Source organism: Diadema setosum, chromosome 13 (assembly GCF_964275005.1).
Source record: "Diadema setosum chromosome 13, eeDiaSeto1, whole genome shotgun sequence".
In the NCBI taxonomy this organism is placed as follows: domain Eukaryota; kingdom Metazoa; phylum Echinodermata; class Echinoidea; order Diadematoida; family Diadematidae; genus Diadema; species Diadema setosum.
In genome coordinates, this window is record NC_092697.1 from 7,733,660 (window position 1) to 7,747,992 (window position 14,333).

Genomic DNA, 14,333 nt, shown 5'->3' on the forward strand with positions numbered 1-14,333 from the left:
GTATCGTATGAGCGCCATCTATAGCTCCATGGTTTTACAATCCATGAAGCTGTCACAAAACAAAACAAAACAAAGCAAAACAAAACAAAACAAACAAACAAATTTTAGAGGTCAAACTTACTGATTGGAATTGATTTAAAGACTATAAATGTGGTGGACTACATTGTCTGCTCGAATGCCGATGGGTAAAACATTTAATGGTAACGATCGACCCTAAACTCCAAAGTTTCTACCATTTATTCAACATGCAATAAGAACATGTAAAACATGTTAAATAAGAAAAATAATACCTCGTTTTGATTTATGTAAATATAGTATAAGGGAATGTTATGATAAAGAGAAATTTATTGCAAGAAATAATCATAAGTTGCAAGTGTTTCAGAAAAAATGGTGTCTCTTTAGACACCTTTTTTCTTGATGTATATTATATTGTATTGAATTCGAAAAAGTATGATGTTATTTGAAATATGATGTATTACGTGTACAGATGAAAGAGAATAATGAATATTCCAGTGAGGGGAAGAAATTATTCAACATTTGATAAGTTGTCGCTTACTGTGAAAACAAAACAAAACAACAAAGAATATGGACACTTTTAGGTCCTAAATAGGCCTATGCTGATCGTTGCATTGTTTAAGTAGGCATATCCTTCATGCAGAGCTGTGTAAAATTCAGCAGTGTTAACATATGACATAATTTCACCACATAGATGATGATAAAAGTTTAATTGATTGCAAAACGGATTACGGGTCAAATCTGTTCAAACATTTTGAAGTAATTAAAAAAAAAAAACTCTCCAATAACTCACTTGTTGCATGACAAGGAATATTCCTGAAGATATAATTAAAACTATCCTATATTTTCTTTGTGTTTTAGCAGGTTTGATCTCAAACGTCTCGAATTGACCAGAAGTGGGATTATTCTTATTTTGCGATCAAACTCTAAGCATTTATTACTGGAACTTCCTTGTTCCCTTATAGCTGCATAGACCATGAGAAATTATTTTTCCAATCCTCATCCTCATTTAGTTTCACATCACAGGGCGAGTTTATCCTTACCGCATCTTGGTCAGTTATTTCGTATTATAGTCCTATTATAGGCCAAGAGGGACATATTGGAGTTGAAGTTTTATATGTTACGTTTTCCACTTTTATGGCATAAAATATGATGACTGTGTTTAAAAGCGTGTATTTTTGCTAAAGAGAACCTAAACAGCATAATTAATGGTACAGTAGGCCTATCATAATACATGTATATCTGTGAAAAACTTTGTTGTTTGTCTAGATGCGTATGGTGTTCCTATATAACCCTCCATATGGAAACTGTCATCACACAGGTGGAGATGGTCCAATCTGAATGTTGAACCCCTGAAATATGCGTCGTCTGGATCTGGAGCAATTAAAGAGCCGTGATGTTGAGGAGAAGGCCCTCTTTGATCTGTTTCAAGTTTCTTTATTGTTCAAAACCTTGTTATGAAGGCAAAAGAATATGGTAACGATCTCAAGTTTATGTTTCAATAACAAATCGATACAATGAAACCTTGTTATTTCCATGGTCCCATGGAATTCTTTACATTGAGGTTCCAATAACAACAATAACTTTATGATAACAGCAACCAACAACAAGTATTAACAACAAAAATGAAAAAGAGGAAAATACTTATGTCCTCTTTGTCAAGGGAAGATGAATATATAAATTCTTGGATACATAAAGTATAAATCTGCACAAATTAATCAATAGTATATTCTTTGCCTCTTGCTTGAAAAAGTCTCTTGAAGGTGGATGGATTTTCAAAAATTATACCTTAATCAACAATTTTATATTTTCTTCATAGGTGCCACATTCGAATGTATAATGAAATTCATCTCCTATAGCTTTTTTGTTGCATTTACACAAGTTGTCAGTTCACTAGCTGAGCTGAGTGCACCTGTCCTCGTCCTCACAGAACTTTGTAGCAATTGCGCTCATGTAAAAACGCCCATTAAAATATTTATTTTAGTTTAAAATTATCAAAAAAATAAGTTTAAAATAATTAATTAATAAATGTAGTTGATTTCTGATTTTGCATAATTTCTATAAAAAGAAAATAATGACTACAATACACTAAACTCGAACGAGTCTGGTATTTCTTTCGCCATGGCATTCATGACGTCATTTACAAGCCGTCGCAGCTCCCTCCTGCGTGTGTGATTGTACGTGCATATATGCATAATGATGCTGTACTTCTGTATTTTATGCTGCAGGTACCCTACGTGGTATGGATCCGGGAAGAACAGTCAACTCAGTTGAACCCAGTGCAGCAGCACCTAGTGGAACACTTTATTCGGTCGGCGATCTAGGAGACGCGAAGACAGATCAAATAGCAAGTGGTTACCCAAGATAATCGCTTCGCGTTTCGTCTGATTGTCTGTAAGTACCATTATTTTGGATGTATTTTCGGCAGTAAACATGGTAAACTATCCATCTGGCATCTCTTCTCTTCTTCTTCAGACTTCTTCATAGTCTACATAACAAACAGTGTAGCTTCACCTGCCTGTCTGTAGACAGTGTAGTGACACTGACACTGTCACTGGAACAGTGACAGTCAGTTGGTCTAGTGTAACTTGGTTGTAATTATTAACCCGTTGATGACTGATTGTAGGGCAAAATCGTGAAATAGGCCCCACCGCAGTGCGCGTGCACCCGTGCGATGCTATGCTGTGGAAATCGGCCCCACCGCCGTATGTATCTCGCGTAAACCCCGTTTGGTGGGGCCGTATTCACGAGTATTATACTGTGGAAGAAAGCCCCACCGCCATGCTTATCTACCGATGAACGCCACACGGTGGGGCTGAATTCACGAGTATAAACAGGCGAGCCGCCGTAGTATTTGTACGGATACGCAGTGGTGGGGCCTATTTCACGAGTATGCCGATTGTAGCTACTGTAGATAATTATCTGCTATGTGGTTATGGAGAGCTGTCTCGTCGGGCTTCCTGCTCTGGAAAGACATTGTATGGTTGAGGGGTCTAGATATCGCGCACGAAAATTTGAAATGCTCTTACAATAGAAGTTATTCCATAATCGTACCTGAATTTCTCAATGAATATCACGAAAATGCAGAAAAATCACCTCCCAGAATCTCCTGATGATACGATGACGGAGTAGTGTCGCCGTTTGTATGTCGGACTTTTTTTTATGCGTTCACCTTCTCGGGGTATGTAAAGATCGCGCAGCTGCCCTATGTAGTTTCATGCGTGAAAGTGTCTGCCCCTCTCTGCGGCTGTAGCGTGCTTCGGCTTTCGTAGATTATCAACGATCGATCGAACAAATTACGAATTCTATCGGCTACGATCATACGAACGAGACAAGCGAGACGACCCGTCTAGGCTACAACATCCTTAAAAAAAAAGATTTTAAGCTAAGGTAGGTAAATTATAAGGTAAAAAATTGGAAATTTAGTGAAAAATTTGTTCCAAAAAATTGGAAATTTTGTGAAAAATTTGTTTGAAATCAAAATTTCTTACCTGCTTTCTTCTCATGTTTAGCGGTTGTCAGGTATTTTTATTCCATGGGCGTATCGGCAAATTTTGCGCTTAGTCCTACGCGTAATATTGCTTGCTATACGCAGTTACGCTATGCGCGATCATTAAGTCCCTGCGCGAGACCTAGTACCCTTACTATAACTGTTTGGGCCTACTACATACACGACATTAACATAGGTCTAGTCTTGTAATGATGCCTTCCCACTTTCAAGTAGGATGGGGGGTTGGGTGTCCGGACACTTAAAAGACTCTCGCGTACCAAGCCAAGGAGCTATTGCGCGTACTGACTTGCTTTATTTATTTTGAATACGCATTTACGCACAGCTCCTCACTGACAAACAACTGTTTACGTAGGCGCGTATTACTAATATTAGGTCAAACCAGACGCACTTTACAGTACGCGTCCGGTCCCACAACCTGTCCGGACACCCAATAACTGGGTATTTTTTAACCCTACTAGTACTACATATCGACCGCCCTTATTTAAACCGACCGCGTAGTATTGGCGCACAGAACGTTTAGTACGCACTTCAATGTGCGCAGAGCACATAAAAATGGATTGGCTTTGACTGTTGATGAGGATGTGTGGGAAAATGCGAAAATTCACTGTTCATTTTAATATGGTTTTAATCAAGGACAAAATTTCAAATGAATATTTTCACCGAATCGTAATGTAATGTCTATGAGACTATGGAAGTTTCTAAAAAGCTTCGTACAACACGGTGTTCAATACAACTCGGTTTGCGTGCATTGTCAATGCAAAAACAGCGGTCGATCTCAATAAGGAGCATTACTGCGGGGAGCTGAAACGAGGCCACGCAAGATCGACGGCGATATTTTTGCACTAATCGAAATGGGAACAATGGCATGTGATAGTGCTGGATTTTCTAAATCACGTAGGTCAAGTTTTTACATGAATTTCAGTGTTAAATATTGTTATCAAGCAAATAAAGATTAGGCGGTCGATGTGTAGTAGGTCCAACCATAACTTCCACTGTGTAGCAAAATATGTCAAATTTGAATGTTTTGACTTCTTAAATTGCAGAGCATGTGAATCTGTTCTACTTAGGTCTACATGTAAGGCCAAGTAAAAAAAGAAACCAGTTTCTCGTCCTCGCGCGTATCGATTTTGGCCGCCGCATCGATTTTTTTACTATTTACTATTTTCAAAATGGCGCTGAGAATACCAAGAAATTCATAATTCTCGTCCCAGCCCGCTCCCCGCCCGCATCGATTTTCAGTTGCCGAATCGACTTTTTTGATATTTACTATTTTTTCGGCCGCCGAAAAAAGAAATTGACAATAATATTCACCTACCAATGGTGATGTCTCATTTCTAATTACGCCTTGCGTCCTCTACTTAGCTGTAGTACAGCTGTAGCTTCTGTAGTGCGTATGTAATAACGCATGCATTTCACACTGCTCCACAAAGCAGTCGAACTGTAGTTGGATGGCCCTGGGCTGTGATGTACAGCGCACTCGGTACGTCGTGAACGCGATAGCGGCAACATTTTTGCGAACAATCGCTGATATTCCACGCGTATTTCGCGCATTGTTCGTATTTTTCCCCGTTTCTCATATTTTAAGCGGATGAATTGCACTGTACAAATGCTTGTGAGGATTGTGTGGAGTTTGTATACATTTTCCTGTCATTGTGACTATGTGCATGTGCGTGCAGTGTCGGAAGGTACGGTAATGCAGTGGCCGTGCCGCACCATTTATTGGCAAAGTGTGCGTGTCTGTAGCTGTGTAGAGGCCCGTACACTCTGCTCTGTAACGTTGCATCTGACGGCAATGTACTGTTATTTTGAAGATAGAATGAATGCGCTTTTCCAGCAAATGTAGATTTATTAAATGGGTGTATCTACAAAATAAATAACTTTTCCACGGATTCTGGTTTGTCTCGTATTTCTGCGGGATACTTTTCTGACTTTACGATGTAAATTCACGGACACGGCCGTGAGTCGTATCATCTGTAGTGTGGTATACAATCATTCATCATCCAAATGATGAGTGATTATCAAATGTCTTTTTAGAACATGAAGAAACATCTTTAAATGTTTAATGCTATAATGCCATATGAGTATCATTTTGACATCCATCTGCAATTGTACAAGCCAGTTTCCAGTTGAATGTGCTACAATATTGTACTGTGAAGAAATGCAGATACATACCAGCTGTGTGGACACAAACAGTCACAAACACCAATGATAAATAAAGCAGTGTTTTGAATATCATGGAATTTATTTCAGTCGTACATTTGTTGAAAGACATGTTTTATACCTGTTTCAATTAATAGCACAATACATCAGAATTGCAAGTACACTGGTATCAGAAATGCCATTACAACACTAAATACCAGTTTTAAGATGGTCATTTTCCCTTGACATCTGTAGTGGAAAGAAAAAGCAAATGTATTTCTGCATTCATGAAGTTTCATTTCAAGTATGGTACATATATATTTGTTTGAAAATGCACAGAGTGCAGGCAAGACATACACTTGGGACCTGGTCTTGAACACAGCTACCAGAGTGATATTTCATTTCATAAATTGGATATAGAAAATAGTAAAGTCCTCTCTCGTTACCTTTCTCAGAATTACCGGACGAGAAACACATATTACTTTCATTTTGACAATCCTCGAAAAAATAGTAAGATATCAAATAGTAAGGACCTCCCTCATCGCCTTGCTCAAAAAACCCGGACGAGAAACTACTTTCTTTTTTTACTTGGCCTAATTGATTGCATCAACTTCAGACTTGAATTAAACTAGTAAAGTTTAGTGTTGATTGTCGGTTAACTTGGTAGTGACATTGGTACTCGGCCTAAATCATAATCATATTTACAGTCATAAAGACAGTAGTGACCAGTAGTACTAGTAGTGTGCAGCGTTGCCTTTCCTTTATAGATGGTGCTTACAGTCAAGTTTGTTTATATTGTGGACTCCAGATTCAGTCGTCATATTCAAGGTGTGGTCTCACTGATGCTTTACTAATGCTATACACACAGGACAGCTTTTTTTTTTTTTTTTTTTTTTACATCACGCAATACTGCCGTAATATATGAAAGTACAGCAATGTTTGAATAGCTACACTTACAGACAGAACTTCTCTCACTTTTAATTTCAGCTACAAAGACAAGACCAGCTGACTGAGATATGGGGTAAATTGTGCCTAACTCTTGAGTGAGGGGTAAACAAAACATCCATCACCATGACTACACGCGACTTGAAGAAAGCACTGAGAGCAGAGGGAGGAGGGGACGCTCTCCCTCTGCTGAGTTCAACGCATGAAGATGAGCAGGCATTCCACGAGTTGAGAAAGAAACAGGAAGCTCGCCGCATCGAGGCAACTCGCACAGAAGCAGATGCTATGCTTGCAGAGCGGGGTTATGGTAATGACTTTGACGGAGAGTATCTTCTCCAGTTCTCGGCCAAGCAGAAGCGCAAGACAGTCCTTATCTTCCATGATGCCTTCTTCTTGATTCTTGACTATCTACAGTTCTACGCACTCATTATGGCCATTGCCCTGCGCTGGCCTTGGCCATATGGATGGATGCAGTACACTCGCTTCATCCTCTTTGCAAACCTGGATATCTGGGAGTTCCTCAAGCTGAACACGCCCAGTATCTATGAGGCAACAGTTGATAGGTTCATTGACAGCACTCTTCTTCCCTTTGACTATCGCTTCCTGTTGCTGGCCTGGGCCATATTCATTTTCTTGTTCATCACAATGTATGTCATTTTGTACATCAGCATGTACTATCAGAAGAAGTACAATCTGCTTCTCCAGGTGGCACGGTTCAAGCGCACTTACTTGCTCCTGGTGCAAGTGTTTGTGATGCCTGTAGGGGTTGCCCTAGCCAAGGTCTTTCACTGCAATGTGGAGAACAACATGGACGTCCACAACCAAACACCATGTGGCAGTGCCGAGCACATTGCCTACATGGGAGTTTCCCTGGCCATCTTCTTTGGGCTCTTTATCCTCATTCCCGCATGGATGATTGTGAAGATCAAATCTCAGATCTTCAGTCTGAAGGCACAGCGTCATGAAGGCCACCTGCAGCTCAAGGAGGCTGAGTATGCCCATTCTCTGGACCTCATCTGGGCACTGAACCTCTATCACATGTTCTCCTCCTTTTCTCTCTTCTGGGTGTACTTCCGCCCAATCATGTTCTTCCTCAAGCTCATCTTCATTGTGGCCTATGCTGCCATGCTGTGGCTCCCAACCTGGCAGATGCTGGTGATTACCATCCCCATCCTTCTTCTCTTTGTTGTCATGGTAGTCAAGTGGCCTTTCAGAGTCAGGTGCTTCAACTTCCAGTTGGGACTGACCTTCCTCTGCATGCTCATTCTGGCGTTCATGGGCTTCATGCAGAACATGGATGGACTAGATTCGGTCTTCTTCACAGTGGACTACCTCTTTCTGGAACTTCTGGTCCTGAATGTAGGTTGGCTTGGGATGACCATCCTGTGGCTTGTCTATGTGATCCTCCGCTACACTGGCTGTCTCTGTAAATCCAGACCACTTTGGCCTCAACTCACCAGTAGCGGTCTTGATCGGCTCGACGAGAACACCCAGAAGTACATGCGTGCAGTGCTGTGTGGACGCATTGTTCTAGAGGAGGCTCTCTCAACCACACCACTGTTCAGTCCTGCCCATGAAGTGGCAAGGCAGATCCAGATCATCAATGCCTACTGCCGAGAGGCAGAGCTCCTGCAGGACCAGATTCACGACACCCTCTGGGATCTCTTGGATGAGCTGATCGAGGCACACAGCCGCATCGCCCAGACATCCCTGTTTGCCGAGTCCGTCAAGCCCTCGATACGGGAGACAGCCAACACCTTCATGAAGCTCCTGCCCGAGTTCAAAAGGAGGCTGGCACAGCGAGAGTATGACTTCTGCCTGATGACGTCCCAGAAGAGACGAATGCTTCTCAAAATGTATACACTCGGTGAGTTGTTTTAATTTCTTCTTTTTCTTGAAGTAATTTTGTTTGATATGATGTACTGATTTAGGCCAACACTTTCATCTGTTTCTTATCTGTAGTACAGTTCGACCTCGATTATCCGGCCTCCTTTTATCCGGAAATCTCTATTATCCGGACGCGTTCACGCAGTGAAGGACTTTTTTTTCATCCAAAAATTGAGAAAAAACAGTGACTTTTATGGATCTATTTCACTAATTTCATAAGATGTGCATGATAGGTTTCTCAATATCTAACGAGGTAAAACATGTATGATTTTCACATAAATATAATACTTTATTTTTGTGAAGAAGGGACTACAATTTTGCGCTGGCTAGCATAGATTACACCACCGTTTGCGGGGTACGCTACCTGCCTAGCTGCCAGTGCACTGGGACGGCAGCTTGGACGGCAGCTATATACATTGACATTGTGTCTCCCATATCCGGCCAATTCGCTTATCCGGATGAGCAACAGATTTCTCTTTGGTTAGTTTGCCTGAAATTGTGGTAATCGTTTTCTTTTTACCCTATTATCATGTAATATTGTCCATCATTTTCTTGCAGGTGTGTTTGTTAATGGCAGAGTGGCAAAATCCAAGCCAGCAGCTCAGAGGGAGGCTGTGGAGAAACTCTACAACCCTCTAGTGTCTGTGGTCCTGCAGAATAGAGGAGTTGAAGGTAAAGTTGCATGGGAAAACGCTGAGATCTGTATATACTGTTCAGTGACCTGTACAAGTAGAAGTCTTATCTTGTAGTGAGGATGTAATTGGGGCACATTATTTCATTTTACAGTCTTATAAAAGACTATATGTCATAAATTGCGGGCACTTCATTAGCAGCCTTTTATTGTTGATGTACATAATCTTAGAAATGTGGGTTTTGTTAGCTCATAGAAAGTACTGAAGAAATGCATTAATGTGCCAAATAAATTCTACAACCAATTCAAGTTTTACTTAATGAATAAATGCCTAACATCTCATATTATAGTTTTAATTTACACCCTGCCAAGCCTCTTAACATACATGTAGTTTAAGTAGTCAAGTGTTTGTGATCATCATGTCAGGTGATTTTGATATCAACAGTGGAGCATCTTGAGATTCATGTTATGTTTTTTATGTGCTGTCAAAGCTGTTTTCCACAGCCACTAAACTGTAGATAGAGAGCTGACAAGAGGGTGGTGTCCTGGGGGCACTTCATCAACCATTGTGTCTGATATATTTTTTTTTTCTGACAAATTTCCTGTCAGCCAATCAGATGCAAGGATTTTATTAGCTTATAACAATTTGTTATGAAAAAAAAAAGAACTGACAAATTGCTTGATGAAATGCCCCCCAGAGTTACCATGGTATATCGTTTATCACAGTTTTTCTCCATGGAATATTTGAAGTCGTGATCAGGCTGCTTATCATCTCCATTCCTCATCACTTACAATGATTTTCTCCAGGTGATGAGGGTTACTATGGCAACGACTACAATCAGAAAGAACTGGAGGCAGGACCCACTGGGTATCGTCTGAAGCAGAGGCAGGGACCGGCAGTGATTATGGAGATCGATGAGGAGGATGACGATGAAGAGGAAGACTTGATGCCGCCCTGGATGCGACCTCCAACATCTGTATCTGTAAGAAGCAGACTTTTTTGTAGCTAACCTCCATGATGCAGGTGTCTACTACTGTATGCTATGCCATATATTTAGCGAGTCTACATTTTTGCCTATCGTGCCGACGTGACGAATTCGCAAGTGGTTAAATTCGCGATCAGGAGTAGGCCTACTGTACTGAACGGAGAAATGCATACGTGTGTGTAGCATTCATATCAGGATCAGAGTCATTTTTTTGTGTATCTTTAATTTCATGAATAGCACCTGACTCGCGAAATTCATGAAAATAAAAACCTCGCGAAATATTTGGTGTATTCAGTATACAATGTTTCATATATTGTATCAGGAAATGTGTGGACCCTTCACTTGGAGTTAAGTGCCATGCAATAACACTATGCTATATTGGAGATGTTTACATCATGGTTAGGATGCAACTGTAAGTTAAAAAACAGAGGTACAAATTGCCTTGGTAATCAAGGTCACCTTTTCACTGAATTATGTGCACATGAAATGATCACTTGATGCACTTGAGTCAAGTCATAAATGCTTCAACATTTGCAATAGGCATTGCTGGTAAGAAAATGTTCTTGCTTGATGGCAGCTGCCAAAAATTGAGCGCAACGGTATGAAAGTTCTGATTTTAGTGTGCTGACATCACACACAGGATAAAACAGGAAGCTCGTGCATGGTCTTTTGTATCACATTTTGGGATTTATGAGTACAATCACACCACTTTGTAGTGGAGTCTACTGTTTGAAGTTTCATGTTTTAGCTTGAGATTTGATTCATAGTTAGGCAGATTATGAATGCCATCTCACCCCAAAAGGCTCATCATTTCTTGCTTTGTTACCATGGATGTGCTTCTCTGTCATATTAGTACATTAATTACAAATATTTTACTGAATGGCAGGTCATGTCCGGGGTGTCGTCCATCAATGACCGTGACGATGATGATTTGACAGCCATGATGTACGGCATTCCAAGTCGCATGGGGACTGCAGCTTCAGTGGCATACACCACACAAAGGTATGACCTCGCCTTTAGACAAGTTCTACGTATCATAATAGTGAGCACACAATACATGTAAACTGTAAAGCGTGGCGCAGTCTGTTTTATCAGCACAAGTTGAAAACCAGTTATGCTTCTGGTGTGGAAACTCGCCCTTGTTGTCAAGCTCAAGTGATATTCCTGTACCTTTCAAATACTGGTATTTCATGGAATATAATTTTGCTAACATATGATGGAAAGCAATCACTTCCTTTGATTACACATGTTTCTGAATCCGTAGGACCTGCACATACCACACACTGCAGCTTAAACCCAAGTACATTGTATCTTGGTAAATCACATTTCTGATGGTGTTTTGAAGTGTCGGAGTATATTTTTATCACTCAAACTGGAATTGTGCATGAAATAATTTGTGACCCGCGACAACGGTTTCAGGCAAAAGTCGCAAGAGCAAATTCCCTCCTAGGCGGGGTACAAAGATTTTGACCATTATTTTTGTCGATTTAGGTTTTTTGCAGAAATCGAATCTTTGATATGTTTTCTACATCTACACTAAATTTCATAGCATAAGACAAAGTTTTTCCTATCGAAAATGGAATTTTAAGCACCCTATGTTGGATCGCACTTGTCAGCTTCGAGCTTCTCTCGAACGCCGCGCCACTATCCCCAGCGTTGCTACGGCGCAGGGTCTCGCATGCGATTGGCTGGTGCGTCGCAACATTTACATAATTCGGCTTTCGGAGACACCAGTTGCAGCGTTTGGGGAATGCTTTGTCAACGCGTGCACGATTATATGCTCCATTGTTCTTGCTATAGTGGTTTATACGCTCGCTCTGTAGTGCGTGCTCTTCGTTTGGCTTTCTATCCAAACTATTCTACCTCAATGTTCGACAACGGAAGTGAAACAAAAATCATGTAGCATGACATAACCGTGTGAAAAGAAAACTAGATATTCTCAAATTTGTCTACTTGTACATATAGTAAAAATTATGACAGCAGACTGACTCAATGGAAGGTAGATAAGAGGAAAGGAGCAGTCACATGTGACTAATTATATTCAAATACTACACGTCAAGATCGCACCAAACTAACAAGTCGTGTTTGTTTGTTTGTTTGTTTTTATTTAGTTAGCACCACCAAACAAAGCAACATATCCGAATATGTAAAAGCAAAACAAACAGGAAGCGTGACCCTTGCCAGCACTAGCAATCTTGTCCCTTCAAAAGGGTCGCCAATGATAAAGACAAATCAACCACAATGAAAACGCGATTTGTAAATGTGTGGATTTGCCACCGCTCCTGTTACATGCACACGGTCATGGCGTGTGAATGCCATTGCGTAATCCATACACCAAATACACATGTACATGTGCACCATACAGCTGTACGTGCAATTATCGTATTCGCCATCTTGAAAGACGTACTGTAAACAAACCCGAACGAAACGCATTGTTTTTCGGCTCCATACGCTGAGCTCCGAGGAAGGTGCCCGGGAAATTTGACTCTCTCAGTGAGCCAATCAGAAGGCGATGTGGTTGCTAGAGGCGGAGCTTAACATCGATTGGCACCATCGTACGGATGGGTGATTCTCCCCTCGCATCGACACTCGGACATTGTCTTTGAGAAAGAGGTGGATCTTCAAAGCGTGTTTTCTCGCAATTTTGTCAGGCTAACAACTTAAAAAGTGCATTTTATTTCTCTTTCTATGCCCACTTATGGTGCCGAAGAATACAAGTGTTTTATATCAATGCAAAGCTTAGGAAATGGGCAATGTAATTCAGTGAAAAAATGAATTTTCAAAATTCCCGACTTTTGCCTGAAACCGTTGTCGCCGGTCACATTTTGCCTCAGTGTGGAGTGAAATCACAGTTGTTGCCCTTGTGATGCAGAAGGAAAAGGAAAAAAAAATTATGCGCACTTGCTATCTGACCTTTTGTTACATGTATCATTTCTGTTTCGTGTTAGTGCTGGATCGGTGCAGAGGCCGCCCAGAGCCATCTCACAGTCTTCCGCTCGCTCCCAGAGAGGGTCATCATCATCCTCTCAGACATCCATCAGAGTACCAAGTCGTCTTGGCAACAACATTGAAGACATTCCAGAGGAGCTGTAGAACCTCTTTTTTTTTTTCTTTATTTCTACAAACCTTCTAGTGAGTTTTATGTGCCGTTATGTGTGTGTATATCACTTCCCCTACTATTGTGTGATTTTTTTAATTTTTTTTTTTTTTTTGGGGGGGGGTAGGATTGAGCGTGAATTTTATTAATTTATTATTTTTTTTTCTGTACTGTATTAGTTGCAGGAAGGCTGTGGTATGAAGCTGTTACAGCAACATGCATTACCTTGAGGAATAGATCAATCTTCTGTTAACGACCATTTGTCCCATATTCTGAATGCTTTTGAAAGTTGAATGGAGACCAAAGGTATGGAATAATATTTGTGTACAACAGAGCTCATTTAAAAACACTTTGTTCCTCATATATGTTTGGACTCTGCATTCACCTCCCCTGGAGGGGGGAGGGGGGATTTTCTAACACAGTTATCAAGAAGATAATATTTTCACAATCATGCACTCAAGATTTATGCAAATATGAGCTGAGTTCAGTGTTTAAATTGGAATGAAGGAAACGGATTTACAATTCACTCACATCATGTCTAAGTGCCTCAGAAATGACACTTTGTCAGATACTTGCTTGGTGTCCTCCACGTATTGCAGAGGAGCAAGCCAAAGAGATAAGAATCTACTGTATACGTTGAATATTTTGTCGGCTGCTATTCGCAAAATTAAAAACACGCGAAAATATTGACTCTAATGCCGATATGAATGTGACGTACATGTATAAATTTCTCCGTTCAGTACAGGACTCCACAATCGCGAATTTAACCACCCACGAAATTGTCAGGAAGTCCTGATTCACGAAAATTAAGACTCGCGAAATATATGGTGTATACAGTAATCACTTCAGACTTCAAGTTGTTTGTGCCTGCTCATATTCAAGAAGACATGGGATTCTTTTTACAGTCTCCAGATATAAATGGGTCTGATGTGTGCCTTAAGAAACTACAGCTCAGGATAGCAGTTTCCATGTGATTGACAATTAGAAAATGCATCAACCCCAAATGGTACTAGGGGCATTTCAGAATTAGTTTAACTCTCCACTTCCAGTCAGCAACTTTGTTAATACACAACATCAATGGCATTTTGAGGTTCCAGTCCCAAGAGAGTCACATAATGGTGT

General features: G+C 40.6%; 1 protein-coding gene across 2 annotated transcripts; it reads left to right on the forward strand.

Annotated features, from left to right (window-relative positions):
- The first annotated feature begins 2,305 nt into the window (after window positions 1-2,305).
- On the forward strand, window positions 2,306-13,282 carry LOC140236963 (uncharacterized). Of its 2 annotated transcripts, none has more exons than XM_072316908.1 (6): window positions 2,306-2,409; window positions 6,653-8,477; window positions 9,056-9,169; window positions 9,936-10,111; window positions 11,001-11,116; window positions 13,063-13,282. In XM_072316908.1, exons 2-6 carry the CDS (start codon window positions 6,737-6,739, stop codon window positions 13,205-13,207), a joined length of 2,292 nt encoding a protein of 763 aa, XP_072173009.1. In that variant the 5' UTR covers window positions 2,306-2,409; window positions 6,653-6,736; the 3' UTR covers window positions 13,208-13,282. The 2 variants fall into 2 exon arrangements, with proteins under 2 accessions (XP_072173009.1, XP_072173010.1); XM_072316909.1 differs by lacking the exon at window positions 2,306-2,409 and adding an exon at window positions 3,340-3,405.
- Window positions 13,283-14,333: the final 1,051 nt, after the last annotated feature.

Excerpts from the sequence above, each read along its gene's own strand:
- LOC140236963 (XM_072316908.1), top strand. The coding sequence starts at position 6,737 with ATGACTACACGCGACTTGAAGAAAGCACTGAGAGCAGAGGGAGGAGGG. Across the intron at positions 10,112-11,000 it reads GACCTCCAACATCTGTATCT|GTCATGTCCGGGGTGTCGTC; the intron begins GTAAGAAGCAGA and ends ACTGAATGGCAG. Across the intron at positions 11,117-13,062 it reads GTGGCATACACCACACAAAG|TGCTGGATCGGTGCAGAGGC; the intron begins GTATGACCTCGC and ends GTTTCGTGTTAG.